The sequence below is a fragment of the Photinus pyralis genome, unplaced genomic scaffold, assembly GCF_008802855.1.
Source record: "Photinus pyralis isolate 1611_PpyrPB1 unplaced genomic scaffold, Ppyr1.3 Ppyr1.4_LG9, whole genome shotgun sequence".
Taxonomy (NCBI): Eukaryota; Metazoa; Arthropoda; class Insecta; order Coleoptera; family Lampyridae; genus Photinus; species Photinus pyralis.
In genome coordinates this window covers 5,495,614-5,523,079 of record NW_022170878.1, presented here as the reverse complement: position 1 = coordinate 5,523,079, position 27,466 = coordinate 5,495,614, and the positions used below count along the sequence as shown (strand labels likewise).

The 27,466-nt window shown below is 39.4% G+C and overlaps 2 protein-coding genes across 4 annotated transcripts; one reads left to right on the top strand and one right to left on the bottom strand.

The window, feature by feature from the left end:
* The first annotated feature begins 339 nt into the window (after positions 1-339).
* On the top strand, positions 340-23,041 carry LOC116181451 (calcineurin-binding protein cabin-1-like). Of its 3 annotated transcripts, none has more exons than XM_031501827.1 (19): positions 340-503; positions 552-785; positions 830-1,140; positions 1,181-1,403; positions 1,450-1,895; positions 5,458-5,574; positions 5,623-6,091; positions 6,233-6,360; positions 8,009-8,473; positions 10,381-11,328; positions 13,828-14,017; positions 14,065-14,412; positions 14,464-14,817; positions 14,868-15,031; positions 15,078-15,306; positions 18,190-18,315; positions 18,361-18,975; positions 19,165-19,458; positions 22,760-23,041. In XM_031501827.1, the coding sequence occupies exons 1-19, from the start codon at positions 429-431 to the stop codon at positions 22,937-22,939; spliced, it is 5,916 nt and encodes a 1,971-aa protein (XP_031357687.1). In that variant the 5' UTR covers positions 340-428; the 3' UTR covers positions 22,940-23,041. The 3 variants fall into 3 exon arrangements, with proteins under 3 accessions (XP_031357687.1, XP_031357686.1, XP_031357688.1); XM_031501826.1 differs by having other exon boundaries at positions 14,065-14,418; XM_031501828.1 differs by having other exon boundaries at positions 14,065-14,418; positions 19,165-19,360; positions 22,760-22,921.
* LOC116181454 (zinc finger protein 501-like) lies at positions 22,921-27,364 on the bottom strand. Its single transcript, XM_031501830.1, has 7 exons — positions 27,202-27,364; positions 27,029-27,151; positions 26,933-26,981; positions 26,771-26,885; positions 25,461-25,651; positions 23,382-23,886; positions 22,921-23,331 (listed from the first exon to the last, which is right to left on the bottom strand). The coding sequence occupies exons 1-7, from the start codon at positions 27,301-27,303 to the stop codon at positions 22,956-22,958; spliced, it is 1,461 nt and encodes a 486-aa protein (XP_031357690.1). The 5' UTR covers positions 27,304-27,364; the 3' UTR covers positions 22,921-22,955.
* Positions 27,365-27,466: the final 102 nt, after the last annotated feature.

The following is a 27,466-nucleotide window of genomic DNA, read 5'->3' as shown; positions in this document are numbered from 1 at the left end:
TGTTGAAAAGTAGGACCTGGGGAATCGGTTTAAGCTGCAGGTTTGATTTAAGGCTTTTTTGCTTAGTCAAGACGATCGAAGCATCAAACCCAGAGATCTTCTTACATTACCAAATAAAAAGTTTACACCATTGGAACATGATTGAATTTAACACATTTAAAATTAAAATAAAAGATGCTAGTAGCACATATTTAAAATAATTGAGTTTGCAATATCTAAATATATCACTGGAAAAAAATTCTTCAACATACCCTGTGTATCGGTTAGAAACAATGAAGAAGTATCGCAGCAAAGGTTTTAGGGAAATTGACATGTATGATAATTGATCTCTTACCACAACAATGAACAACATAACCTTAAAGCTTTTTTTAACTGTAATTAAAATAAATGTTTAAAATGTAAATATTAGCAACAAAAATTAGTGAATTATGTTGAAAATACGTCCTTTAAATCGCGAGTCTTTATCGGACGAAGATGCGCCTTCAATTCGTAAAGAAGCCCAAGTAACTTATTCAAAAACCGTTCAACTGCTTCTGATTCTGTTCTTACAGGAAGAAAACGCCTTAGATTTGTACAACAGCGCGTTACGTTTACAATGTAATAAGAATTATGAAGAGGCGGAGGCGTTACTCAACCAACTTTTGCAAGAGAACATCCCGCAATTGGAAAGCCAAGGCGGTTTACCGAAGACGATGTCCACCCTTAAATACTCGTGCTACACGAATCTCGGCAACATCTCCAAGGAAAGGAACAACCTCGATTCGGCCCTGACGAACTATTCCGCCGTACGTTTCTTATCTCGTAACTTTCGTTAGTTTAGTAATTGTAGGCCGCCGAATTGGACGGGACCGATGTAACTTTGTGGTACAAAATTGGAACTCTGGCGCTGCGGCGCGATCGATTTCGACACGCCGCGTTCGCGTTTTCGCAAGGTTTGGAGTGCAGCGAGTCGCACTGGCCTTGTCTGGATAAGCTGATTACGCTATTGTTCGCGATACGCGACACCGTCGGCTGCTTGAGCTACATAACGAAAGCGCTCATTTTGGATCCCGATTACGGACGAGGTCTCGTGCTCAGACGGGAGATTTACGAGGCGAACTCCGCAACGCGCGAGTACTACAGGCTGTACAATCCGGACTAGTGAGGGAACGTTCGCGGGTTGGCGTTAATCTTTGTTTAGCATTTTAGAGCCGGATTTAGACGTGGAAATAGACGAGGCGTACCGTAAGGAGTGCATGCAAGAGGTGGGGCAGCTGTGCGATCGAATTAATGAAGTGGAAAAGGCTTTGGAGTCGAAACCGCTGCCGTGTATATCGTTACCGACCCCCTTGGAAAGCTTCACGTGGATTGCACTCGGTCGTACAGTTGTGGATGTTCACCTATACATAACGGAAAACAATATGGTAACTACCATCGGCGGCGAGTGCGCTTAACGAGATCAAATTTCAGAGCCACTTTTGTAAAGTCGATCTCACGAAGTGTATGAGTCAGACAAGCGTTACCAAGGGCGATCTTCCCGAAGAGCCAAAGAGCGAGACCGTACCGATGGATACCGAGCATGTCGTTGAAGAAGTCATCGACGTGGACAATAATCCCGAACGGCGTATGTCGGTTAACAGCGAGGGTAACGGTTACGTTACCGACTCCGGAGTCGAGAACGTTACCAGCAGTCAGGCCGAGGACAACGACGAGATCGATCAGGATACGGAGGATCAGGAGGAGAACGTCGAGCAGAAGACGTTTAAGAAGCGCGGTACGAAACGCCGACGCGATTTGCTGCTCGACCTCCAAATATGGGGATGGCACAGTAAGCGGAAGGCGGTTAAGAAGGGAAAGTCAGAGAAGGATCTCACCATCGAAGATGCGCTTAAAAGGATCATTCCGGCGTCTTTAATGTAAGTATCACCCTATATGTGTTTTTAAGTCAAACTTTTTTGGAACACTCTGTAAATACATCAATTTCCTTTTTGTTGTGTATTCAAGAAAAGTTCTAAACAAATTCTGAAATATTCTAAAATGTTCAAGAAAAGTTCTAAAAAATTCTGACGAATTCTAAAAAATTCTAGAAAATCCCTAAACAAATTCTAAAATATTTAAAAATTCTAAAAAATGTTTAGGGAATTCTAAAAAATCTTAGTGAATTTTAATAACTGTATAAAATAACTGTATGGGCATGTGCGTTCTGAAAAATGTGTGAAAAATTCAAGAAAAGTTCTAAACAAATTCTGAAATATTCTAAAATGTTCAAGAAAAGTTCTAAAAAATTCTGACGAATTCTAAAAAATTCTAGAAAATCCCTAAACAAATTCTAAAATATTTAAAAATTCTAAAAAATGTTTAGGGAATTCTAAAAAATCTTAGTGAATTTTAATAACTGTATAAAATAACTGTATGGGCATGTGCGTTCTGAAAAATGTGTGAAAAATTCAAGAAAAGTTCTAAACAAATTCTGAAATATTCTAAAATGTTCAAGAAAAGTTCTAAAAAATTCTGACGAATTCTAAAAAATTCTAGAAAATCCCTAAACAAATTCTAAAATATTTAAAAATTCTAAAAAATGTTTAGGGAATTCTAAAAATTTTAGTAAATTTTAAAACCTCTATAAAATAACTGTATGGACATGTGCGTTCGGAAAAAATTTAAAAAAATTCCAGAAAAGTGCTAAAAAATTCTAGAAAATCTCTAAACAAATTCTAAAATATTTAAAGATTCTAAAAAATGTTTAGGGAAGTCTAAAAAATTCTAGTAAATTTTAAAAACTGTATAAAATAACTGTATGGGCATATGCATTAGGAAAAAATTTAAAAAAAGTTCTACAAAATTCTAGTAAACTTTAAAAACTGTATAAAATAACTGTATGGGCTTGTGCATTAGGAAAAAATTTAAAACAATTCAAAAAAAGTCCTAAAAAATTCTAGAAAATCCCTAAACAAACTCTAAAATATTTATTAATTTTAAAAAATCTTTAGGGAATTCTAAAAAATTCTAGTAAATTTTAAAAACTTTATAAAATAACTGTATGGGCATCTGCGTTCGGAAAAAATTTAAAAACATTTATGAAAAGTTCTGAAAAGTTCTAACGAATTCTAAAAAATTTTAGAAAATCCCTAAACAAATTCTCCAAAATTTTAGAAAGTCCCTAAACAAATTCTAAAATATTAAAAAAATTCTAAAAAATGTTTAGGGAAATCTACAAAACTAACAAACTTTAAAAACTGTATAAATTAACTGTATGGGCTTGTGCATTAGGAAAAAATTCAAAAAAATTAAAAAAAAGTCCTAAAAAATTCTAGAAAATTTCTAAACAAATTCTAAAATATTTAAAAATTTTAAAAAATGTTTAGGGAATTTTAAAAAATTCTAGTAAATTTTAAAAACTGTCTGAAATAACTGTATGGGCATATGCATTAGGAAAAAATTAAAAAAAGTTCTAAAAAATTCTAGAAAATCCCTAAACAAATTCTAAAATATTTAAAAATTTTTAAAAATGTTTAAGGAATTCTAAAAAATTCTAGTAAATTTTAAAAGTTATATAAAATAACTGTATGGGCATGTGTGTTCGGAAAAAATTTTAAAACATTTATGAAAAGTTCTAAAAAATTCTAATGAATTTTAAAAAATTTTAGAAAATCTCTAAACAAATTCTCAAAAATTTTAGAAAATCCCTAAACAAATTCTAAAATATTTACAAATTCCAAAAAATGTTTAGGGAAGTCTACAAAATTCTAGTAAATTTTAAAATCTGTATAAAATAACTGTATGGGCATCTGCGTTCGGAAAAAATTCAAAAACATTCATGAAAAGTTCTAAAACATTCTAACGAATTCTTAAAAATTTTAGAAAATCCCTAAACAAATTCTAAAAAATTTTAGAAAATCCCTAAACAAATTCTAAAATATTTAAAAATTCTAAAAACTGTATAAAATAACTGTATGGGCTTGTGCATTAGGAAAAAAATTTAAAAAGTCCTAAAAAATTCTAGAAAATCCCTAAACAAATTCTAAAATATTTAATAATTTTAAAAAATGTTTAGGGAATTCTAAAAAATTCTAGTAAATTTTAAAAACTTTATAAAATAACTGTATGGGCATGTGCGTTCGGAAAAAATTAAAAAAAATTCAAGAAAAGTTCTAAACAAATTCTTAAAAATTCTAGAAAATTCAAGTTCTAACGAATTCTAGAGAATTCCTAAACAATTTTAGTAAATTTTAAAAACTGTATAAAATAACTATATGGGCATGTGCGTTAGGAAAAAATTAAAAAAAATTCAAGAAAAGTTCTAAACAAATTCTTAAAAATTCTAGAAAATTCAAGAAAAGTTCTAAAAAATTCTGACGATTTTTAAAAAATTCTAGAGGATCCCTAAACAAATTCTAAAATATTTGAAAATTCTAAAAAATGTTTAGAGAATTCTAAAAAATTCTAGTAAATTTTATTTTTTATTTATTAATTGACTTGTCCTATACACTTTGTTTGTCTTACAGGATGAATATATATTTATTATTATTATTACTATAACTATATGGGCATGTGCGTTAGGAAAAAATTTAAAAAAATTCAAGAAAAGTTCTAAACAAATTCTTAAAAATTCTAGAAAATTCAAGAAAAGTTCTAAAAAATTCTGACGATTTTTAAAAAATTCTAGAGGATCCCTAAACAAATTCTAAAATATTTGAAAATTCTAAAAAATGTTTAGAGAATTCTAAAAAATTCTAGTAAATTTTATTTTTTATTTATTAATTGACTTGTCCTATACACTTTGTTTGTCTTACAGGATGAATATATATTTATTATTATTATTACTATAACTATATGGGCATGTGCGTTAGGAAAAAATTTAAAAAAATTCAAGAAAAGTTCTAAACAAATTCTTAAAAATTCTAGAAAATTCAAGAAAAGTTCTAAAAAATTCTGACGATTTTTAAAAAATTCTAGAGGATCCCTAAACAAATTCTAAAATATTTGAAAATTCTAAAAAATGTTTAGAGAATTCTAAAAAATTCTAGTAAATTTTATTTTTTATTTATTAATTGACTTGTCCTATACACTTTGTTTGTCTTACAGGATGAATATATATTTATTATTATTATTATTATTATTATTATTAAATTTAAAAACTGTATAAAATAACTGTATGGGCACGTGCGTTCGGAAAAAATTTAAAAAAATTTAAGACAAATTCTAAACAAATTCTTAAAAATTCTAGAAAATTGAAGATAAGTTCTAATACTTTCTAGAAAATCCTTAAACAAATTCTAAAATATTTAAAAATTCTAAAAAATGTTTAGGGAATTCTAAAAAATTCTAGTAAATTTTAAAAATTGTATAAAATAATAACTCAATGGGCATGTGCGATAGGAAAAAATTTAAAAAAATTCAAGAAAAGTTTTCAAGTCAAATTTTTGAAAATTAGAAATATTTTGATTTTTACAATTTAAAAAAAAATGAATTTTTCAGGCCAAACGCCCTAAAAGTCCAAAAATCGAAAAGCACCGAAATATCTATGAATACAGTGGACATGTACAAGCTTCTAATCGGCGAACCTAACATGACTCCCTCCTCCGTCAAGGACAGGTACAGTAGTGCGATCGCGGCGTGATACTAAATGGGGGAACGTTTCAGAGAGTACTTCGGATCACAGGCGGAGAAAGACGACGTTCTGCAGTTTTGGACGATGGAATGGGAGTGCTGCGACGCCGTTTCTCTGATCGAACAGTTTGTGAAGGCTTTGGCCATTCGCTGGTCGTACAAGTGGCCGTTCGAACTTGTGTCGATTTATTTGGAAGCGTACCAAATGTTCAGGGAGCATTTCGATCACCCTCAACTGTACGGAGGTCTCTCGACGATTCGCGAGCTGAAGGAGGACGCGCTCGTCTCGCTCTTGTATAACGAGCTGATTTTTTACAACAAACAGTCCGACCCATCGGAGGGGGTCCGTCCGACCACTTTGGGCCAATTGCAGCTGCTGAGCGCGTGGGACGAGCACTGGGGGGACGAGTGTGCGTCTTTTTACGTGCGAGTGCACTGGTTGCGCGCGCACATCTTTAGGAAGAATCACGAGAACGCCCTCGCCGTGCGATTTTTGCAACTGGTAATAGACTAATGCAGATCTGTCAAGTTGGAGACGATATTCCGGACCTAAAGTAATGAGTGTCCTAAAAACAAAAGAGTGAACTTCCAACTTGACAGGGTAACTTTTGAACCGTACATTTACCGCTTCATTTAACAATAGGTACAAGAAATGATCATGAAAGAAGAGGAGGATAAAAAGACAACTTACGAAATACGGTTTTACAATTACGACAAGTACGTCTATATCAACTTGGAAATAACCGAAAAGTTACTGCAACATCTGGAAATGTAGGTACAAACACATTTTTTCAAAAATTTTACTTCGTGGACTACTACATAATTAAAAATGTTTTTTTTTAAACAAACCATAAATGCGAATTTTTAAAATTAAAAAAAACGTATTTCCATAAATACATACATTTTTTGAAAAATTGCAAATTCAAAGGAATATTAACAGTGATTATTTTTCAACAGAAAATTCTTTGAGATTGCATATTCCATATTTTTGAGAACTTTTTTGAATCACAATGGTGTGAGCAACCAATTAAAAATGTTTTTTTAAACAAAACCACAAACGAGGGGTAAACCACTTCAAAAAATGTAGAAAATTCAATAAATCGTGGAGGCATGTGCGTTTGGAAAAAATTCTACAAAATTCAAGAAAAGTTCTAAAATGCGGATTTTTAAGTTTTTTTAAAAAAACCTTTTTGAATACATACATTTTTTTGAAAAATTGCAAATTCAAAAAAGGAATATTAGCGTGATTATTTTTCAACAGAGAATTCTTTGATTTTGCATATTTCATATTTTTGAGAACTTTTTTGAATCACAATGGTGGAAGCAACTAATTAAAATAGTTTTTTTTGTACAAAACGAAAAATGCGGATTTTTTAGGTTTTTTAAAAAAACGTTTTTGAATACATACATTTTTTTTTTAATTGGATTTTCAAAAAACGAATATTAACTGATTATTTTTCAACAGAAAATTCATTGAGATATCTTGTACACATATTTTTGGAAATTTTTTTGTATCAAATTGGTGGCAGCAACTAATTAAAAATGTTTTTTTAAACAAAACCAATAATGCAGATTTTTAAAGTTTAAAAAAAAGGTAATTTAATAAATACGTACATTTTTTGAAAAATTACAAATTCAAAAAAGGAATATATTTAACAGTGATCATTTTTCAACAGAAAATTTCAGAGATATCTTGTATATGTTTGGGTAGCTTTTTTAAATCAAAATGGTTGAAGCAACTAATTAAAATTTGTTTTTGAAAACCAAACCACAAATGCGGATTTTTAAAATTTAAAAAAAAAACTTATTTCAATAAACACGTACATTTTTTTGAAAAATTGCAAATTCAAAAAAGGAATATTCACAGTGATTATTTTTCAACAGAAAATTCTTTGAGATTGCATATTCCATATTTTTGAGAACTTTTTTGCACAATGATAGAAACAACTGATTAAAAATGTTTTTTGTAAACAAAAACACAAATGCGGATTTTTAAGTTTTTTAAAAACGTTTTTGAATACATACATTTTTTTGATAAATTGCATTTTCAAAAAACGAATATCAACAGTGATTATTTTTCAACAGAAAATTCATTGAGATATCTCGTATACATATTTTTGGAAATTTTTTGGATTCAAAATGGTGGAAGCAACTAATTAAAAATTTTTTTTTAACAAAACCACAAATGCAGATGTTTAAAGTTTAAAAAAAGGTATTTTAATAAATACGTACATTTTTTGAAAAATTACAAATTCAAAAAAGGAATATATTTAACAGTGATCATTTTTCAACAGAAAATTTCAGAGATATCTTGTATATGTTTGGGTAGCTTTTTTAAATCAAAATGGTTGAAGCAACTAATTAAAATTTGTTTTTGAAAACCAAACCACAAATGCGGATTTTAAAAATTTCTCAACAGAATTGATTCTTTGAGTCATTTGGAGCACCTGTACAACGCAAAATCGTACAGAGAGGTGACGAATATTCTCCAGGCAACGTTCGTGTGTATAGGCAACCCACCGACGTTCGGCAGGATGGGCCGTCCCGCCCAGCTCGGAATGCTAATGGATTCCCTCTGGTTTTTGGACAAGGCCGAGTGCTTCCTGTGGTCGGAGAAGTGCTTCCAGGAGGCCGTCGAGCGTTTCACCAATCCGCCGAAGGACGCCGACAAGTGGGAGCTGGTCCTGAAGAAGTGCCTCGAGATGATGCACGACGTTATCAAGACGGAAACGGTCGCGATCATCGACGTGCTGCCGCCCGAACAGAACGTGCGCCTGATCGAGAATTTGTGCCGCACCGTTTGCTTTCAGCTCAATTCGGAGAGGGCCGGCATTCCGTTGGGCACGATTTTACCGTGGATGGTGCTGCATTTTGTGCTCTTACGGTAGGCGTGGCGTTACGCCGAATAGTTCCCACTAACTCGACCCGATGGTCCAAATCGTTCACCGTGGATACTACGGCGACTATTTTTGAATTCATTTAATCATCCTAGAAAGCTTTGCATCCCTTCACTCCCTCTGAATCATCTTCAATCCACGTTTTTACCCTAAGTTTAGGCCCCTGGAGATGTGGCTATCGCAATACGTTTTTGGTTATCGCTGGACATACTTTCGTTCACGGTCGCTATGAAGCGGTACATGTCTACATTTTCCTATACCGAATAGAGTCCAAATTCGAAAAAAAATGCTTTTTTAGTTCTAAAGCAACTACCTGTTACACCATCTGCGAAAGTTTTTAAGAAATTCTTTTGAATCCACCTCTTGAGCTGTTTTGAATCGTGAGTTTCTTTAGTCTTTTAACTTTTAACGTCCTGAAGCTCCTAAATTAATAGAAACCTTGAATCTGTTTTGAATTTTTCTTGAATCCTTGGGGTGTGATTATGATTTTCGTGTGTACCTCCTTACCTGAGCTTCAATACTCGCGAGTTTATTGCTTTCCAGTCCTTGAATCTTTCCAAATCTTGATCCTCAATTTTTCATCTCCCAAATCCCTTGAATCTGTGGAATACTCTTGAATCTAATAATGTACCGGGTGTCCTATTCTGGACTGCAGTATATCTCAGCTGTTTTTAAAGATACAGACTTGCGGTACCAATTTTTTTGTGCAACTTTTAATACCACAAACAGATACAGGGTGAAAAGCCAATTACTATCCATGTAAGATAGAAAAAAAAGGTAAAAACTGACCGTTTTAGATATTTTTACGTCAAATCCAGTGGCGTAGTCGAAAAAATGTTTGGACCACCTTTTCTGAGATTTTAGGCAAAGCTGGTATTTTTTAAATGCAACACCCCGTATATATTAACGTCCATTTTTTGCATTATTTTTCATAGTTACATGCTTAGAAAAGGAAGGAGTTAGTTTAACATTACATTGATGTATCGCAACCTATATTTTTTAGGTAAGTACCTAATTATACAGGGTGTTCCTAAATATAAATATATTAATAAATAGGAAGCCATGGAGATTTTGTTTTGTTTATTGTATCCATGGTAACTAAGGCAGTCGATACCAACCAATAAAAATGACTGACGGTTATTTTAAACATTTGAAAAATATGATATAATATACAAGGTGTTTCTAAATATGATGTAAATGCGCAATGTGATAATTCTTTGGTTTATTTTATGACTAAAGGTTCATATCATAGGCCCACAAACGCTTCGTTACCGATCTACAGGGTGTTATAGTTCTACCGTACACATTACAATTTATAAACATACATATACAAACACAAGATACCATTTTCAATGCCAACTGAAACCTCCCCCCAGAACGTTTAGGATCCTTGACAGAGCCATGAAACTCTTTCTGTCTTCTTGAGAGAGCCACGAAACTGTTTCTTTGCTCGGGGGGTATCTCAGGCCCCCGGTCATCCTTTTCCCAGAATGCAATTGTCACGATCATTTTCTGAAAGAACCATGAAATCTTCCCATGGTCACCCTCACCCCTTAACGTTTAGGATCCTTGGCATTGTCATGATTATTTTCTAGAGCCCCCCCCCCTCCCCCCTTGGTCATCCCGGTGACTCTCTCTATTTTTGGAACGCTTTGAACGTCATTAATTATTTTGAACTTCTTTGAGTTTTTTGAATTCCCTGCCTCTCCTCTGCTTGTTCCTTTTGAAGAACCTTTTTTTGAATTCCTCGAATCTTTGGAATACTTTGAATGTTCTTGAATCAAACGCCAACGTTCTTTTCTGTTGACTAACCATAACTGCAGACGTAGTGTCCATAGCTGACGACGTGGATCGGGTCGGCGTAGTGGGTGTTCACCAAGAGATGGTGTTGCAGGCAGGAGCACCGAGAGCAGGCGAAGAAATCGGTGAGCCACATACGAAAGAAGCGCAAGCCGAATTTCCCAGACGACGCGGGCGAAGGGGAAGAGAGGGAGCTGCCGCCGTCCATAAACGTCTTATTCTCTGCGCACGACTTCTTAGGTCGCAAGAGCTGGTGCCTGACATCTCAGGGGGAGCTGCTGCATTTCATCATCGACACAATTCTGGATCGTCTCGACACGCCGATCTTCGAACCTTTACGCGAACGCATCGACATTCACCTCGAACAGGCGTTCTTCTGCCTTTATCAGCATCCCAGTAAAAAGAACAAGGTGTCCCGCCACCTGGCGGATCACAACGTGAACCCCCTACCGTTAGTGTGGGAGCGCGCCCAGCAACTCTACGAGTTCTTCTGCCCGGACGTCTTGCCCGAGTTCGACTCGTACAAGTCGCTGTCGATATTATCCGATGTCGAGCAGCTTCTGCAACGAATCATAGCTCTGGTCCCCGGCAAGTGCGATCCTCAACCGCTCGTCCCGAAGACCTCCGATTTCGTGCACGGCCACTGCGACGAGTTGCCGAATCCGATGGGGTTCCCCAACAAAATTCGCGCCGCCTACTACCTACTCGGCGACTACTATTTTAAGCAAAACGAGATCGGGCGCAGCGTCAAGTATTTCCTGCTCGATCTGTGCGTCAATCCGCTTCGTCTGGACACGTGGGCCGATCTCGCGTTGGGCATCGGCAGTCAGCTCGAAAATAAGCTCAATCACTGCGAGCGATTCAAGAACGAAAACGACTTCTTCGACAAGGCGAAGAGCGCGTGCGTCTGCTTTAAGAAGGCGTTGGAGATAGCGCCCAAGCACATCACCTTGTGGATCGAGTTCGGCGCCTTCGAGTACATGGCCCACTCGTTTTGCTCGCGCCTTCTGAAGTATGACTCGGATACTTTCAGCATCGAAAAGTAAGTACACGCCTATAGTCCCTTGCTCTGCATGCCATTTCACACTTTACAATTATCAAAAAGATCTTCGTTTACTCCCCCCAGACCCCCCCGGTTTTAGATTCTTCACCAATTACACCACAATTTTAGAAAAATCTTAAGGGGTGAACGTTTTGAGGGTGAACGTATCACCGGGGGGTATTATTATTATTATTTTTCCATCTTGGGGGGTATTCCAGACCCCCCGGTTCTAGGTTCTTTACCAAAACGTTTAGAGCCTTTAGCATTTACACCCGAATATTAGAAAAATTTTAAGGGGTGAACGTTTTGAGGATGAACGTATTACCGGGGTGTATTATTATTATTATTTTTCCATCTTGGGGGGTTTTCCAGACCCCCCCGGTTCTAGGTTCTTTACCAAAACGTTTAGAGCCTTTAGCACTTACACCCGAATATTAGAAAAATCTTAAGGGGTGAACGTATTACCGGGGTGTATTAGTATTATTATTATTTTTCCATCTTGGGGGGTATTCCAGACCCCCCGGTTCTAGGTTCTTTACCAAAACGTTTAGAGCCTTTAGCATTTACACCCGAATATTAGAAAAATTTTAAGGGGTGAACGTTTTGAGGATGAACGTATTACCGGGGTGTATTATTATTATTATTTTTCCATCTTGGGGGGTTTTCCAGACCCCCCCGGTTCTAGGTTCTTTACCAAAACGTTTAGAGCCTTTAGCACTTACACCCGAATATTAGAAAAATCTTAAGGGGTGAACGTATTACCGGGGTGTATTAGTATTATTATTATTTTTCCATCTTGGGGGGTATTCCAGACCCCCCGGTTCTAGGTTCTTTACCAAAACGTTTAGAGCCTTTAGCACTTACATCCGAATATTAGAAAAATCTTAAGGGGTGAACGTTTTGAGGGTGAACGCATCACCGGGGGGTCTGAGGGGTATGGAATGCCCTCCAGTAAACGAAGATCAGATAATTCTAGAGAAATTAACATTGCATTTTTCCATCTTGGAGGGTATTCGAGACCCCCCGGTTCTAGTTCCGTTATCAAAACGTTTAGAGCCTTTAGCACTTAAACCCTAATATTAGAGAAATCTTAAGGGGTGAACGTTTTGAGGGTGAACGTATCACCGGGGGGTCTGTAAACGAAGATCTGATAATTCTAGAGAAATGAACATTGCATTTTTCCATTTTGGGAGGTATTCGAGACCCCCCCGGTTCTAGGTTCGTTACCAAAACGTTTAGAGCCTTTAGCACTTACACCCTAATATTAGAAAAATCTTAAGGGGTGAACTTTTTTAGGGTGAACGTATCACCGGGGGATCTGTAAACGAAGATCTGATTATTCTAGAGAAAAGAACATTGCATTTTTCCATTGTGGGGGGTATTCGAGACCCCCCGGTTCTAGGTTCGTTACCAAAACGTTTAGACCCTTTAGCACTTACACCCTAATATTAGAAAAATCTTAAGGGGTGAACGTTTTGAGGGTGAACGTATCACCGGGCGGTCTGTAAACGAAGATCTGATAATTCTAGAGAAATGAACATTGCATTTTTCCATTTTGGGGGGTATTCGAGACCCCCCCGGTTCTAGGTTCGTTACCAAAACGTTTAGAGCCTTTAGCACTTACACCCGAATATTAGAGAAATCTTAAGGGGTGAACGTATTACCGGGGGGTATCGAACACCCCCTAGTAAACGAACATCTTTCTGATACCCTTTGCGAAATGAAATTTGACTCTTTTTTCGCGGAATTCCCTCACCAAGGCCGCGAGTTTGCACTGAAAGACAACCAAGGTCACTCCTTAGTTACGTCACCGGGTAATTCCTTTCACGAAGATTACGAATTTTTCGCCGGGGAAATCCCAGAGCACTTGTTTGCACTACAAAACAAGGTCACTCTTTAGTTACGTCTTTGTTTTTTTTTCTTTGTCAAGAAATTCTTTCCATTTCTTGTTAGTCTTCAATCGTCTGCAGACGCGTGCGTTAATATCAGCGTATTATTTTCTGTCAATCCTTTCTTGGGTGAATATTAGCTTAGCTTAGGGTTTTGCAATGTGGCATCTCCTTTTCTCTACCGCTCTTTTTAAATGGAAAATCAAAGTATCCTCAAAGAAATAATTCAATTAATTCAATTAAATCCGCGAAAACACAAAAGGCCTTTTGGCATCCTAACGCTATCTTCTAAAAAGGTAAATAAGATTCCGAATGCTATGTTTTATAATGACGAGAAATCCCGGCCACGACCGTGGGGAAATCCAAGGGTATGACCTTGCACCATAAAACAAGGTCTCTTCTTAGCAACAGGATGCCGCAATTCCACATTCTGTTATACTTACCTCCATCCTTTAAGTTACGAGCTCCCCTTTACAGCGAAACGAAGGGGGGGGGGGCTCGTTTTAGGGGTCTGTCGCCGGGGAGTTTTGTGTGGGTCTGTGTGCAATAATGTGGCCATATACCACGGCCCCACGTTGGTCGCCAAATTATTTCCGTATGTAACTTGCAGGTTCGAAATTCTCGAAAACAAAAAGGAAAATTACCTGGAAAGTGCGGGCAACAGTTTCACGAAGGCGCTCGATCTATACCGACCGGAGCAGACGGAGGCCGACGAACGTTGGCTACACAACTATATGATCGGCAAGGTGGCCGAAAAACGTCGCAAGGAACCCGTCGAATATTTGCAGAACTACCTAACGGTACAGTATCGTTTATATTTACGCTTCCACTAATCGAAGATGCGCAGGCAGCCGCGCTGCTAAACGAAAACAACGCCATCTACCCGGACAAGATAAACTATCACAATCCGCAGCATTTGTCGATCGAGGCGTTGGAGATCCACTACAGGATACACGCGTCGATCTTGAAGTACTTGGAGCTGCACGAGGGCAAGAGCGTTACGACGGTGATCGGGAAAATGCTGAAGAAGTGCTTGGACACGTGCAAACTGTACGAGACTACCACGCACTTCGCCGGCGATACCGCCGAGAAGCAAGAGGGCGACGACATGGCCGTGATCGTTAAGTGCGTCGAGGACATGCTCGCGCAGGTCGTGAAGATGCAAGACGGCGAGCCGAAGGCGCCCGATGTCGAAGTTCGGGTGAGCAGTTGCTAGGTAATGATTGACGTCATCGTCCCGTTTCAGAAATCCATCGACGAGGCGACCACGTCGTCCTCGAGCGACAGCTCCGATTCGGACTCGGACAGCGACGACTCGAGCTCGTCGTCTTCGAGCACCTCCTCCGAAACCAGCCCTCACCTTTCCAACTCGGACATTCTCAACCTGGTGGACCGTTGCATCGTCGGACTGGAGCAGTGCGTTATACGCTTCCCGCAGAATTACAAGGCGCTCTACCGATTGGTCCACCTGCACTTCCACTACAAGGCGCGAAAGGATCTCTCGAAGTGCAGACATTTACTGCTGCACGAGTACAAGTGCAAAAATGGAGCGGTGGTTTCCGGACTGTTCTCCGATCGGAAGTTAAACAATTTTTTTAATGTCTGAATTGCGGCGGTGTCAGTTTCGGTTGCGTTACGGTTTCGTTGCAGGGCGTCTGGCGGATTCCGTCGAGCGAGATCGACCGACCCGGTTCGCTGTCGGCGCATATGGCCAGGTGCGTCACCATCCTCCTGCAGGTGCTGCGGCAGAGCAACGACCACAAGACGCTCTTGGACGTTTGCCTGCAATTGCGACGAATACCCGACGCCGATAAGTATAGCTTGTCGTTTAGGACTTAATGAAATATCGTGCGAATTTAGGGTATACATACGGCACAACGAGCGCGAGCAACTCTCCGAGCAGGCGCTTTCGCTGTGCGTTCAGGCGCTTCGCGAACAAGTGAAGAGCACCAATAGCACCGGATCCCTGCAGAGGCTGCTTATGGATATATTTCGTTCGTATCAAAGGATTCAGAAACATGTGCCCAGTAAGGAAGCGACGTTCGCCGCGATGTTGGGGGAGGTTTATAAAAAAACTTTGGTCGAGAAGGTAAGTTTTAGGTGACGATGGCGGAAGTGTGACTATTGCGAATTGAAATTTTAAAAATTCAAAATGGCGTCGCTTTAGGAAATACAGGAATTTGGCGCCATTTTGAAATAGAAACACCATTTTTTATTTTTTTCTAAATGCGCTATTTTATTCTTAATTCAACGCATTTAAGATTTGCGTAACTAACTGTCACAGTTTTTGACAGATGTCAATTTTTCAATTTGGAGTCCATTCAAAAATTCATATCTCTTAAGCCGTTCAAGGTACGTGAGTGCTCTTTTTTATAATCGAATCTATAAAGTCTAAAGAATTTGTTGAGTGACCGGTGAAAGTTTTGAAAATGTTTCCAGAGCTGCTGCGATTTTTCAACATGTTAAATTGCAACTAATTTACAAAAAAAAATAATTAAACTTACAAATTATCGTGGAACGGACGGACTCGAGCGCCACCAAGAGTACGGCCTTGCCCCTGGCCAAGGTCGGCAGTGGCAGCGGTTTGGCGGATCGGTCTCGGAAGCCTCGGGCGAACTCAAACGGAGTAAACGACAGCGCCACGAATTCTAAAGGACAAGCAGCAGCCGCCTAAAAGGCTAAAACGAAATTAAAGCGGGAACAGTAAATAATCGGATTCGGTAGCGGTATCTACGGTAAAGCAAATGTAGGAAAGCGAAACAGTATCTCCCCCTGAAACGGAAAGTAACAAAAAGCTTGCCCCCCCCCCACGCAAAAAAGGTTTCAAATTCATATTTTGTCAAATTCATATTTTGTACCACCCAAAAAATGGTATTTATTTAGACACCATTTGAGGGGGTAAAATCCGCCATTAACGTATAAAAAAATCCGTTTTAACCCCCACGATAAAAAGTTTCAGATTTTCACGCATGTCAAAGTTAGACACCCACTTTTAACGTTCATGGAATTCCTTTCTCTCTTTGAGGACCGAGGAGTCTTCAAAAACATTTAAGGACCGAAGTTTTAATTACGGTATTGATTAATCCTTGAAGGTTTTAAAGAGTGTTTGAAAGTTGACCCTAAAAGAACCTTTAATCTCGAAGAGTTTTCAGAGCCTTTGTGATTAAGCAGAAGCCTTTAAAGCTTTTATTAGTCTTAACGAGCTTTCTAATATTCTAAAGATCTCTTTTAAAGGCTTCCAAACACTAAAGACTCCATTAAGGGTACTAGTAACCCCTAAGATTCAGGTTTCTGAAACTTGAAATTCCTGAGATCCGGAATTTCAATGGTTCAAGACCCTCGGTGGTTTTAGGAGTTTCTTTTTCGAGGGTCGAAAAAATATTTGTAGTGTACTTAACCCCCAGGTTGTACGCTAACTTCACACTACAAGAACTCGGAAGCCAACCCGGTAACGTTTAAAAATGGCCACCCGAATGACTATTCCCTCCAAAACTAAACAAGATCCCGCTTAAATTTGAAAAGTGGCACGTGATAAGATATCTAAGGCAGGGCTCCCTTACGTTAGTTGTAAACAACGCTTTGACCTGAAGCACAGTAGGGAAGGAACGCTAAAATAAAACACTCAAATTGTGAAATGATCAAAACTAATATGAATGTAACTTCAGGGACAAGACCAAGCAATCAACATCAATAAACATAAAGTAAGCAAGCATTAACACCAAAAACGTAAACAATTACAAACACTAGGATAACGGTATTAAACATGTCATCCTGCATTGCGGTTAAACCAAGTAAACTTCAAAAACAAAGATTTGAAACACACAAAAAATATAAAATGCCGCATACAAAACGCAAATACGATATAAAGAAATGCAAAAATTACTACCCGCATTAAATAACACAAAATAACAACAAACATTTATGGAGCGACGCGTTCGGGACCGCCATTCAAAACAAGATCATTGAATAAGCACTTTAAAGAAGTATAACGCCTGTGTTAACTGATGAAATAAGAAAATCTGCCCAGGATTCTGTCGTCCCTCTGTTGTGGGGAAAGTGAACCACAAATTTAAAGCTAGTTAACGACTTTACAGATTTCTTTACTTCTTTAAAATTCCAACGTTGCCAGATTTTTGGCAAGCGCTTTGAGTTTGAATAAAGTAGAGTGAAATATTGAATAAGCTTTTATTCAATGCCAATAACAATATTGTGTAAGGGAGAATCAATCTCAAATGTAAGATCATAAGGAACAATAAATAAAGTAAAAAATGTAGTTTAATCTAATAAGAACTATTCGAAGGACCATTATCTTTACATAATAAACAATCAAACTTTACCATATAAGGATCTGGTAAATATGACAACACTGTTCAACTCTGATAAACAAGGAAAACAAAGGGCCCCTAAGTATAACTGGTTTCCCTGTTTAAAATAGTAATTATTTACCGCCCGAGGCCAAATATCCTTCAATATTTGTGGTAATTAAACACTTTGCAGTATATGCAACACACCTTACACCAATTTCAGGTTTACCTATGTAGTTATACTTCTTGTATAAGCTTTCTAGATGGCGCAGGCAGCTTTTCCCCTAGAAATTGCATGGTTGCCAACTCTCAAAAATGTAAGTTGTATATACAGGGTGGAACCTCTCAAGGTTATCGAGGGTCTCAAAAACCCTGAGTTTTAAACGTTTAAAGAATTTCACACGGCATTTTAAATGAACCATTTCGTCTCCAAATTTTTTAAAGAAAAATTGACAAAAAAATGTCAAGAACCATGACTAGGTACTACGTAAATCTTAAATATGTTTCTATTTTAAAAAAAAAAAACAAGATGGCGCCAACTTCCGGTATTTACTACAGTGACTATAGACAGTGGCGACAATAGTTGCGTCGAATATTCAAATTAGGAGGTTTCTGTTTCAACTGCGAGTTAAAAAACTACTGCTATTGTGTGTCTTAATTGTTTATAGCTACCCGAAAATGTGAGTGTACTGGATTTAGCTGTCAAACATTGCCAGCAACACAAAGCGGCGGAAAAGTTGAAACAGCAAAAGCAGCCGCCGCCGCCACCACCGCCACCTGTCGTTTCGGGAGCTGTAAGTAAATTACGGCGCTTTCCCAAATGACAACGTGCATTTTAGCCCGTCGTGCTGCCTGCTCCTTCGACGGTTACGGCAAACACGCAACCCATGAAACGTCCGCCCATAGGAAGACCGCGAGGGCGCCCGCCGGGCCCGAAACAGCCGGGACTGATGCGAACGTCGAGAGGTCGCGGCTCCTCCTCTGCACCTAACTCGTCCGCCTGGCAGAAGATGATGTACGAACAAAAATCGATGAAGTACATGCTCGATTACCAAGAAGAACTCATGCGTCAGTATAACACCTTGGCGAAGATGACGTTTCAGAACCAGTTCAACCAATACACTCACCCCACCTCCCAACCCTCGCTACTCAACCCCAGCCAGCTAGTTCAAACCATGTCGCAGATGAGCGCCGGAATTAATCCGTTAGCGATCAGCCAGTTCGCGCAGAGCCTTAGCAATCTGAACCCCAACCTACTCAAGAAAATCATCGACCAGTGCAGTCCGAGCTTCAACGCCAACCTGGCGAGCTGGCTGGGTAGCGATACGCTCAAGCAAAAGTCGACGCCCACCCCGTCGACTAGCCAACCGAAGCCGACCTACACCATGGCCGGTTTCGGCAGCCACTTTCAACCGTCGACATCAAAACAGGAGTCGCTCAAGACAAAAACCGAGGTTCGCCCCTCGCGCCCGATTTATAAACTTTGTCGCTCGCGCTCGCACAGAATTGACCAATAGAAAAGAGTACCCATTGGGCGTGTCAAAGTCAAACTCTGGATACTCTTTTTCCATTGGTCAATTACACGAACTGCCAGAGCGCGGGCGACAAAGTTTATAAATCGGCCTTAACACCGTCCGTTTCAGGATCGAAAATTACCCGGCGATTTCAAAGCGGCGGCCAGCATGTTCGCCGAACGGCCGAATATTACTATCATTCCCGTGACGCAGGCGAACGCGCCGCCGCCGCCTCCCCAACCGTACGCTACGACGGGAAAAACGTTACAGGAGAAACTGGCCGATAAACAAAAACAGCATACGATCAAGAAGAACTTGGAAAAAGGTAAAAGAGTTCAGCCTACAAACTTCTCCTCACCTAGTAGTATTCCGCATGTTAATCTGCCAACATTTTCCCTGGATTCTGGAGTATCTATTACTCAGGTAATGATCGTTCATAGTTTTATAAGCGTAGAATAGTTAATCCTAGCATGTATCGTGTAGTTAGCGAAATGGTTAGTATAAAATATTGATTGACCTTTAGAACTAAATTCAAATTCATTTAAGCTGTCCTCTGATGAATTTACACTGAATTCAGTAAATCCGCGCGCAGACACTCATGGTGTTAATTTCACTCGCCTTCTCACATGCCCAATTCGTAGGGAAGAGATCATTCTTTTTAAAACAAATCAAACAAGATTACGTTACCTTAATTATCGTGTTTTCGCGAATGAATGGTTTCCCTAGAGTACAAGCGGTACTGCCCTTCCTTGAAAAGATGGCGTTGTGATATTTCACGATGTATAGGGTTGAAAATGTTGTCCTCCACGTTGTTACGCCAATGGTGCTGATTTTACTTATTGACTCGTTGACTTGTAGTTGCACCTTAGGTTGTAACTCGTTGTGTAAAACTGAAATACCATGGTGTATGAGGTCTGATTGAGTAAATAATGTAGAATTGATATATCCAAAACTTAATTTGACCAGTGTCCCCTTTTCACCAATCTCAGGCCCTCATTTGTATCTATTTACTAACCCAAATAAATTTAAACCCGAAACGGGCTCCCGTTACACGCCTTGACCAATGGACTCATTTGCAGGTCCAGTGATCATCCTCTTGGGACGAGCAAGATTTTTCCAAACCACTTGCTGTCGAGCACGCTCTGGATTCTCGTGTCCTGGCGGCAGACGCTTGATTACTCGTGAAATATTCGCCTTTTGACCGACAGAAGTTTATATCGCTTGTCCGTAGCGGAATTGCAGTCCCAGTGATTGTTCCCTAGGGGCGTGGGAGGATTTTTCCAAACCGACCAGTCTTGAGCTCAATCGTCTCTGGTTTGTCTTCAGAAATTCATTCACTCGTTTTGTGACCCGTAAAAGACTCGTCTCATGTAGAATCTCGAGGACTTGGTAAGGTTGTTAAAGGCTCTCAAAGAGTAAATGCGTATTAAAGGTTTTGAAAGGCCTTGGAGATACATACATGAATGCTATAAAGGCTCGACCATTAACCGTTTTTGAAGGCTCTTAAAGGTTTTTAAAAAACATTTGAGACTATTAAAAGCTTTCGATGTATAAGAAACGGCTGTAAAGGCTCACCATACTAAACTTTTAGGGGCCGAGAGATCGTGGCAACCGCGAGTACCTCTCTGGTTATCGCCAGACATATTTTTTTCACGCTCACTATGAAGCGGTACATGCGGAAATTTCCCTATGTTGAACAAAACAAATTAGAAAATATTTTTGAAATTTTAGAGACCACCCGTGATAAAGGCTCGCTTCATAAGAGAGAATATCAAGGACTTCTCAAAGGCTCTCAAAGAGTAAATGTCCCTTGAAAAGTCTTGAAGGCTGGCATTATCCTTAAAGGGTCGACCATTAACCGTTTTTGAAGGCTCTTAAAGGTTTTTCAAAGCGTTTAAGACTATTAAAAGCTCTCTATGTATAAGGAACGGCTCCGCATACTAAACTTTTAGGTGCCAAGAGATCGTGGCAACCACAAGTACCTCTCTGGTTATCGCCAGACTTATTTTTTCACGCTCACTATGAAGCGGTACATGCGGAAATTTCCCTATGTTGAACAACACTCAAATTAAAAAATATTTTTGAAATGCTAGAGACCACCCGTTATAAAGGTTCGCTTCATACGAGAGAATGTCAAGGACTTCTTAAAGGCTCTGAAAGAGTAAATGTCCCTTGAAAAGTCTTGAAGGCTCGCATTACTCTTAAAGGGTCAACCATTAACCGTTTTTGAAGGCTCTTAAAGGTTTTTAAAAAACGTTTGAGACTATTAAAAGCTCTCAATGTATAAGGAACGGCCGTAAAGGCTCGCCATAGTAAACTTTTAGGTCCCGAGAGATCGTGGCAACCGCGAGTACCTCTCTGGTTATCGCCAGACATATTTTTTTCACGCTCACTATGAAGCGGTACATGCGGAAATTTCCCTATGTTGAACAACACTCAAATTAGAAAATATTTTTGATATTCTAAAGAGACCATCCATTATAAAGGCTCGCTTCATACGAGAGAATGTCCAGGACTTCTCAAAGGCTCTCAAAGAGTAAATGTCCCTTGAAGAGTCTTGAAGGCTCGCATTACCCTTCCAGGGTCGACCATTAACCGTTTTTGAAGGCTCTTAAAGGTTTTTAAATAACGTTTGAGACTATTAAAAGCTCTCAATGTATAAGGAACGGCTGTAAAGGCTCGCCATACTAAACTTTTAGGGGCCGAGAGATCGTGGCAACCGCGAGTACCTCTCTGGTTATCGCCAGACATATTTCTTTTCACGCTCACTATAAAGCGGTACTACGGAAATTTCCCTATGTCGAACAAAACAAATTAGAAAATATTTTTGAAATTTTAAAGAGACCACCCGTTATAAAGGCTCGCTTCATACGAGAGAATATCAAGGACTTCTTAAAGGCTCTCAAAGAGTAAATGTCCCTTGAAGAGTCTTGAAAGCTCACATTATCCTTAAAGGGTCGACCATTAACCGTTTTTGAAGGTTCTTAAAGGTTTTTATAAAGCGTTTAAGGCTATTAAAAGCTCTCATTGTATCAGGAACGACCGCAAAGGCTCGCCATACTAAACTTTTAGGTGCCAAGAGATCGTGGCAACCGCGAGCACCTCTCTGGTTATCGCCAGATATTTTTTTTTCACGCTCACTATGAAGCGGTACATAGGGAAATTTCCCTGTGTTGAACAAAACAAATTAGAAAATATTTTTGAAATTTTAAAGAGACCACCCGTTATAAAGGTTCGCTTCATACGAGAGAATGTCAAGGACTTCTTAAAGGCTCTGAAAGAGTAAATGTCCCTTGAAAAGTCTTGAAGGCTCGCATTACTCTTAAAGGGTCAACCATTAACCGTTTTTGAAGGCTCTTAAAGGTTTTTAAAGATCGACGAAACTAATAAGGCTAAAGAATAAATTATAGGTTATGTTTTGTATTGGTGCACATATACCTGGTTGCGGCAAATGATTACTAATGTGATGTTTTATAAGAGCGGCGCAGCATAGGATTATTGATCGCCCTGTGTCGAAAATGCACGCGTTTTTTATTTCGAGGCATACTTTTGTTCATGTTCGCTACCAAGCGGTACATGTATAAATGTTGAATAAAATTTACCCTTTACCGACATCTTCAGATGACAGCTTGAATGTATTAATTTTAGTCTCTTTAGTGTAAATAGGGTTACGGCAGTATGTCGAATCTAATCGCAGTGACGCAAATTGATTTTTGAAATGTAGGTGGGAACCCAGTTAGACCAGCGGGCTTCTGGTAACACGAAACAAAAAACGCAGCCGAAGACCGCCCCCGTATCCGATCTCAGCCTACCTCCCAACCTACCGATGGAAGTTAGCGTAATTAAGGCGGGGCGAAATGAAAACAAAGAGTCTTCCGACGACGATGTAATTATCATAGAATAGTACAACTAGATATGTATTACGAGAGGTTGAAATAAAGTCGTTCGTTTAATCCGATCTCGACGCACGGATCAGGTAGCGTTTGTATCGGAACACTTTGGTGCACTTTGAGGTGTTTCTTTAACGAGCCGTTATCGGCGAACGCTCGCCGGCACACGGCGCACTGGTACGGTTTCTCTCCGCTGTGCGTGCGCATGTGCACCGACAGGTTGCTCTTAGTGGCGAAGTCCTTGCCGCACGCGCTGCAAATGTTCGCCTTAACTCCCGAATGCTTGCGATCGTGCAGTTTCAACTCGTACGAACTGGCGAAGCACTTCCCGCACTGGTCGCAGACGTACGGCTTTTCGCCGGTGTGCGTGCGAATGTGGTGCACCAACGTTCCCTTCTCGGCGAACCTGCAACAGAAAATAAGAGACCGGCAAATTGGAATTTTGCTACAAATTACCTTTTCAGACAGTGCTCACAGCTGTAGGGCTTTTCCCCAGTATGCGTACGGGCGTGTTTGTCCAAACTCGACGATTGCGTAAAGCACTTCCCGCACTCGGAGCAAACGTACGGTTTCTCGCCGGTATGTATTCGTATATGCTTGATAAGATTCACGCTCTGACTGAAGGCCTTCCCGCAGAGGTTGCACTTGTGCGGCCTTTCGCCGGTGTGAGTCATATGGTGCGCCTTCAACGAGCGCGGATCGGCGAACGACTTTCCGCACGTCGCGCATATCAGGGGTCGCTCTCCGGTGTGCTTCCTCATGTGAATGTTCAGGTAGAACGGTTCGCCGAAGCGCTGACCGCAGATCGTGCACAGGTGCCTCTTCTCTCTCGGCTGCCCCAAGTGCTTCTTCGTGTGTTTCGTAAGCGCGTGGGACTCGGCGAAACCTTTCCCGCACTGCTTGCAGACGTGCGGCTTGTCGACCATGTGGATTTTGATGTGCCTTTTCAGCATTTGTCTAGCTAAATGTGAAACATGAAGCTTGTTGCTATACTATGAACAACGTATACTTGGGTATGACTCATTTTTAAAATCGAGGGGTTTAATATTCCGACGATGTCGGCCGACTTATACTTTTGGCTCGCACGCGCACTAGTAGTCCCGCGTTCAAAGGAGTACCCAGTTGCAAGACAATGGCGCGCAAATTAGTGTTTCACAGTGGTTAGTTGTGTACATTTATTCAGTACCGTTAGTTCATTGGAAGTACGTTAAAAATGATGGAAAAACGTGGACGACTAATCAACACGAGAGAAGAGATATCATATGTGACTTCAACTTTTTTACCCACTCGACACGAATTCCATCGTGGCTTAACGCGCAATGCCACCGACGACTAAATTCCCTAGGCCCCGAGCGAGCGGAACTTGTATGCCTAGATATGTGCCGAACTCGAGGAGCTTCTACTCTGCGTGTGTTGTTACAAATTATAATTGCAAAATATTCCGAGCGAGCCGAAAGCCATGCGTAGAGGTTTTCGAGGGAGACTTTTCTGCCTAGGTGTTTGCCTAAGAAATTATTATTAAATAAATGTGCCCCTTCCGATTGTTCGCGCTATATTTGATTCACGGAAGTCGCCGCGACCTCCAACGCGGCTTAATATGTATTTTCACAATTCATAAAAGCATCCCGCGCAAACTAACTTCAACTTTTTTTGCGCACTCGACGCGAATGCTGTCGTGGCTTAACGCGCATTGCCACCAACGATTAAATTCCAACCACCTTCATTTTTTTTAACTACGCCCATCGACCATTCGAATGCGTTCCACCAATCAGCTAAACTTTTTCTCAACCAATGAAACCTAAATTCCGCCGAATCAGCTGAACAGTTCTCGTCGGAACGTTGGATACTTTTTTCTTCATTGATCGCTTTAGAAGTTGAAGTGATCGCGTTTTCTGAATTGGATCTGCCCTCACTAGTATCGCGTGCTAGGTTATATTTTGCAAGTTTATGGCAGTCTTCTTTTGAATGTCCAACATTTTTGCAATACATGCACTTTTTATTCTGAGCACCCCAAGAACCGTACCCGATGGGCAGCAACATGAGTTGTTTAAATAAAATTTCTACCATGATCCAATTAAACACTACAAAAATGTGTTTTTTAAGAAATTTATAGAAAAAACGTAAAAATAAACAATAACCGGGTAAACGCGAAATGACAAGACGAAAAACTAATGCAAATGCAAGAAGTACGTTTTGGACCGGCAATACGAATGGCACAGCAGACTTAAGTTGTGAAGTGTCATCCTTTTCTAACAAGTTATAAGTAGTATGTGTCAGACTGTAAGAGACACAGTGAAAAGTATGCTTATTATTACGACATACATCGATGAGTCATATTCAAGTATGATGAAGTGATCAGAATATTCTCGCAAATCTGACTTGGTGTAGGCACGCCCTCTTCGTCCCCAGAACATCTGTACTGACATGGTATGCAATAAATGTTTATGTGAAGAGTATTTGATACGTGCAAACTGCGAACCCACCACAACTCAAGTCAGGTTTGCAAGTCCCGCCCACTCTCAGCTTGTTACTCACTTGCGAACTGTTTTTGACATCGGTTACACGCATAATCGCCCGCCTGTAAGTGCGTGGACAGATGTAAATCCAGATCGTCCTGCACTTTGAAAGAGTGCGTACATTCGGTACATTGAAAAGGCAAGGGCGGAGGCGCCTCTGCGTCCAAAAATGCCGTCAGGTCATCCTGAGTGAGCGAGTCTTCTTTGTCACTGGAAAAACGTAAGAAGAACTCAAGGTGATGGTAATGGCAAAATTTCAGAAGGTGTTTTTGAAGTTGGTGGTAAATTTTTTCCGCAAATGCAAATTTTCACGTATTAGGAAATAATTTTGCTATTGTCCAATAGGTGGCGTATGTCTTCATTTTGTAACATTTGAGAGTGTTTAGTTGTTTTGTGTTAATACCAGGAAGGAGAATATCAACAATATACGTGCGACCGCGATGGCTTTTGCAAATGGCGGCAAATTTACCTACCTTACGTATTAGGAAATAATTTTCCGCCTATGACTTTTGTTTAACTAACCTCAAACTACATTCCGATAAAAAATTTGTAAATTTATATGTACTATATAAAAATAATATTGGTATCAATACTGACATGAAATGTAATTCCCAAACTTTTATTTTTTTCCGTTTTGGAGCAACCACAAGCACAACAACTAACCATTGTTTTATGTCACTGCAAAAACCACAACAAAAATGAGTCATAAGTGGCTTTTGCAAATGGCCGACTTCCGTCGCACTCTCTCTCGTATACAACCTGAGTAATGCTCCTTCCTGGTATTCTTTATTCATTGGTTATTAGCGATTCAGATTAAAAGTGAGACCTCTGGTGGCAGCACATTGTAGTTAATATTGATGGGATAAGACCGCCATTTTTTTAAATTATAATGACCAAAAGTAATCATTATTGTAGTTTTTACGGCTGTAAAAGTAAATACAGTTGGAAAAATTTCATTTGCAATCAATGTAATTACACCTTACAGAGCAAGGGTAGTTTAAAACGTCACATTACTTCCATCAATAAGGATAATTTAAAAAGTCGTCTAACGCATATTTCCAGTCTTTAATTGTGAACAATGCAATTACTCAACAAAAGATAGGAGATATATCTATCTTTTGAAACACTTTGAATAACTTTGTATATTTGTTATCAGTGTAATTACGCTACAATTAAGCGTCACCTATTATTCACAAAAAACAACTGCATTATGGGAAACGCCCACTAGTGGATAAAGGGTTTGAGAGAGCCAAATTTATCCCCTCTAGTGGGCAAAGGCTTTTAACTTTTCGAGCCACCCTGTACATATGGAACCATTGTAAATTTTACCTTCTAAAGCCACAAGAATGACTATCGAGATCGTACGACGAAACAAAGACACCATCACAATTAAAGCACCGAAGTTCGTGAACCGACAACATGTGAGATTTAAGTTTGGCGTTTGCTAAAAACCACGTAATCGATTCAAATGTTTTCGCTTGTCCGACTTACAGTCAAATGTTTTCCCGCACGCGCCGCAGTGGAATGTCTTCGCGTCGATCTGCAACAGAAACAATCGAATACGCTCGAACGTTTGTAGGGGTATACTTTCTGCATTTGTGCCAGCGTGATCTCCGATTGTTCGCATTGTTTCTTAAAGTTGTAGCACTGGACGAGTAGCTGGTAACATTTGATGCAGATGTTTTGCGGGAGGCTGTCTTGGGGTGACACCTTTGGAACAAGAAACGTCGCACGAGGTATGACAAAAGGAAATGGGTTACCTTCATGAACCGACAGTCTTCTAACATGCTTGCCGCTTCCGTGTCGAAGACTGGGGACAGCTCCTGTTCGTCTTTCAAGCAGGTCCTGCATATTAGTTCCATTTTAGACAAGACCCCCCCCCCCCCCAAAAACTGCTGTAGTAAACAATCGCGACGTTAGCAAATTAAAATTGTAACCATCTTTTGAAGTTAGCATCGAATTTGGAGGGGCGCATTATTTTTATTAGAGAACTGTATAAGGAACTTAGGAAGAAGGCTCTGAAAA

Bases quoted from the DNA above. Each gene is read 5' to 3' on its own strand.
- LOC116181454 (XM_031501830.1), bottom strand. From the start codon at position 27,303: ATGGAACTAATATGCAGGACCTGCTTGAAAGACGAACAGGAGCTGTCC. The intron at 26,886-26,932 runs GTAAGTCGGACA...CGTGGTTTTTAG, and splicing joins GTGCGGGAAAACATTTGACT to CAAACGCCAAACTTAAATCT. The intron at 23,332-23,381 runs GTAATTTGTAGC...TTTCTGTTGCAG, and splicing joins TGTGAGCACTGTCTGAAAAG to GTTCGCCGAGAAGGGAACGT.
- LOC116181451 (XM_031501826.1), top strand. From the start codon at position 429: ATGTTGAAAATACGTCCTTTAAATCGCGAGTCTTTATCGGACGAAGAT. The intron at 1,896-5,457 runs GTAAGTATCACC...TGAATTTTTCAG, and splicing joins ATCATTCCGGCGTCTTTAAT to GCCAAACGCCCTAAAAGTCC. The intron at 15,032-15,077 runs GTATAGCTTGTC...GTGCGAATTTAG, and splicing joins CGAATACCCGACGCCGATAA to GGTATACATACGGCACAACG.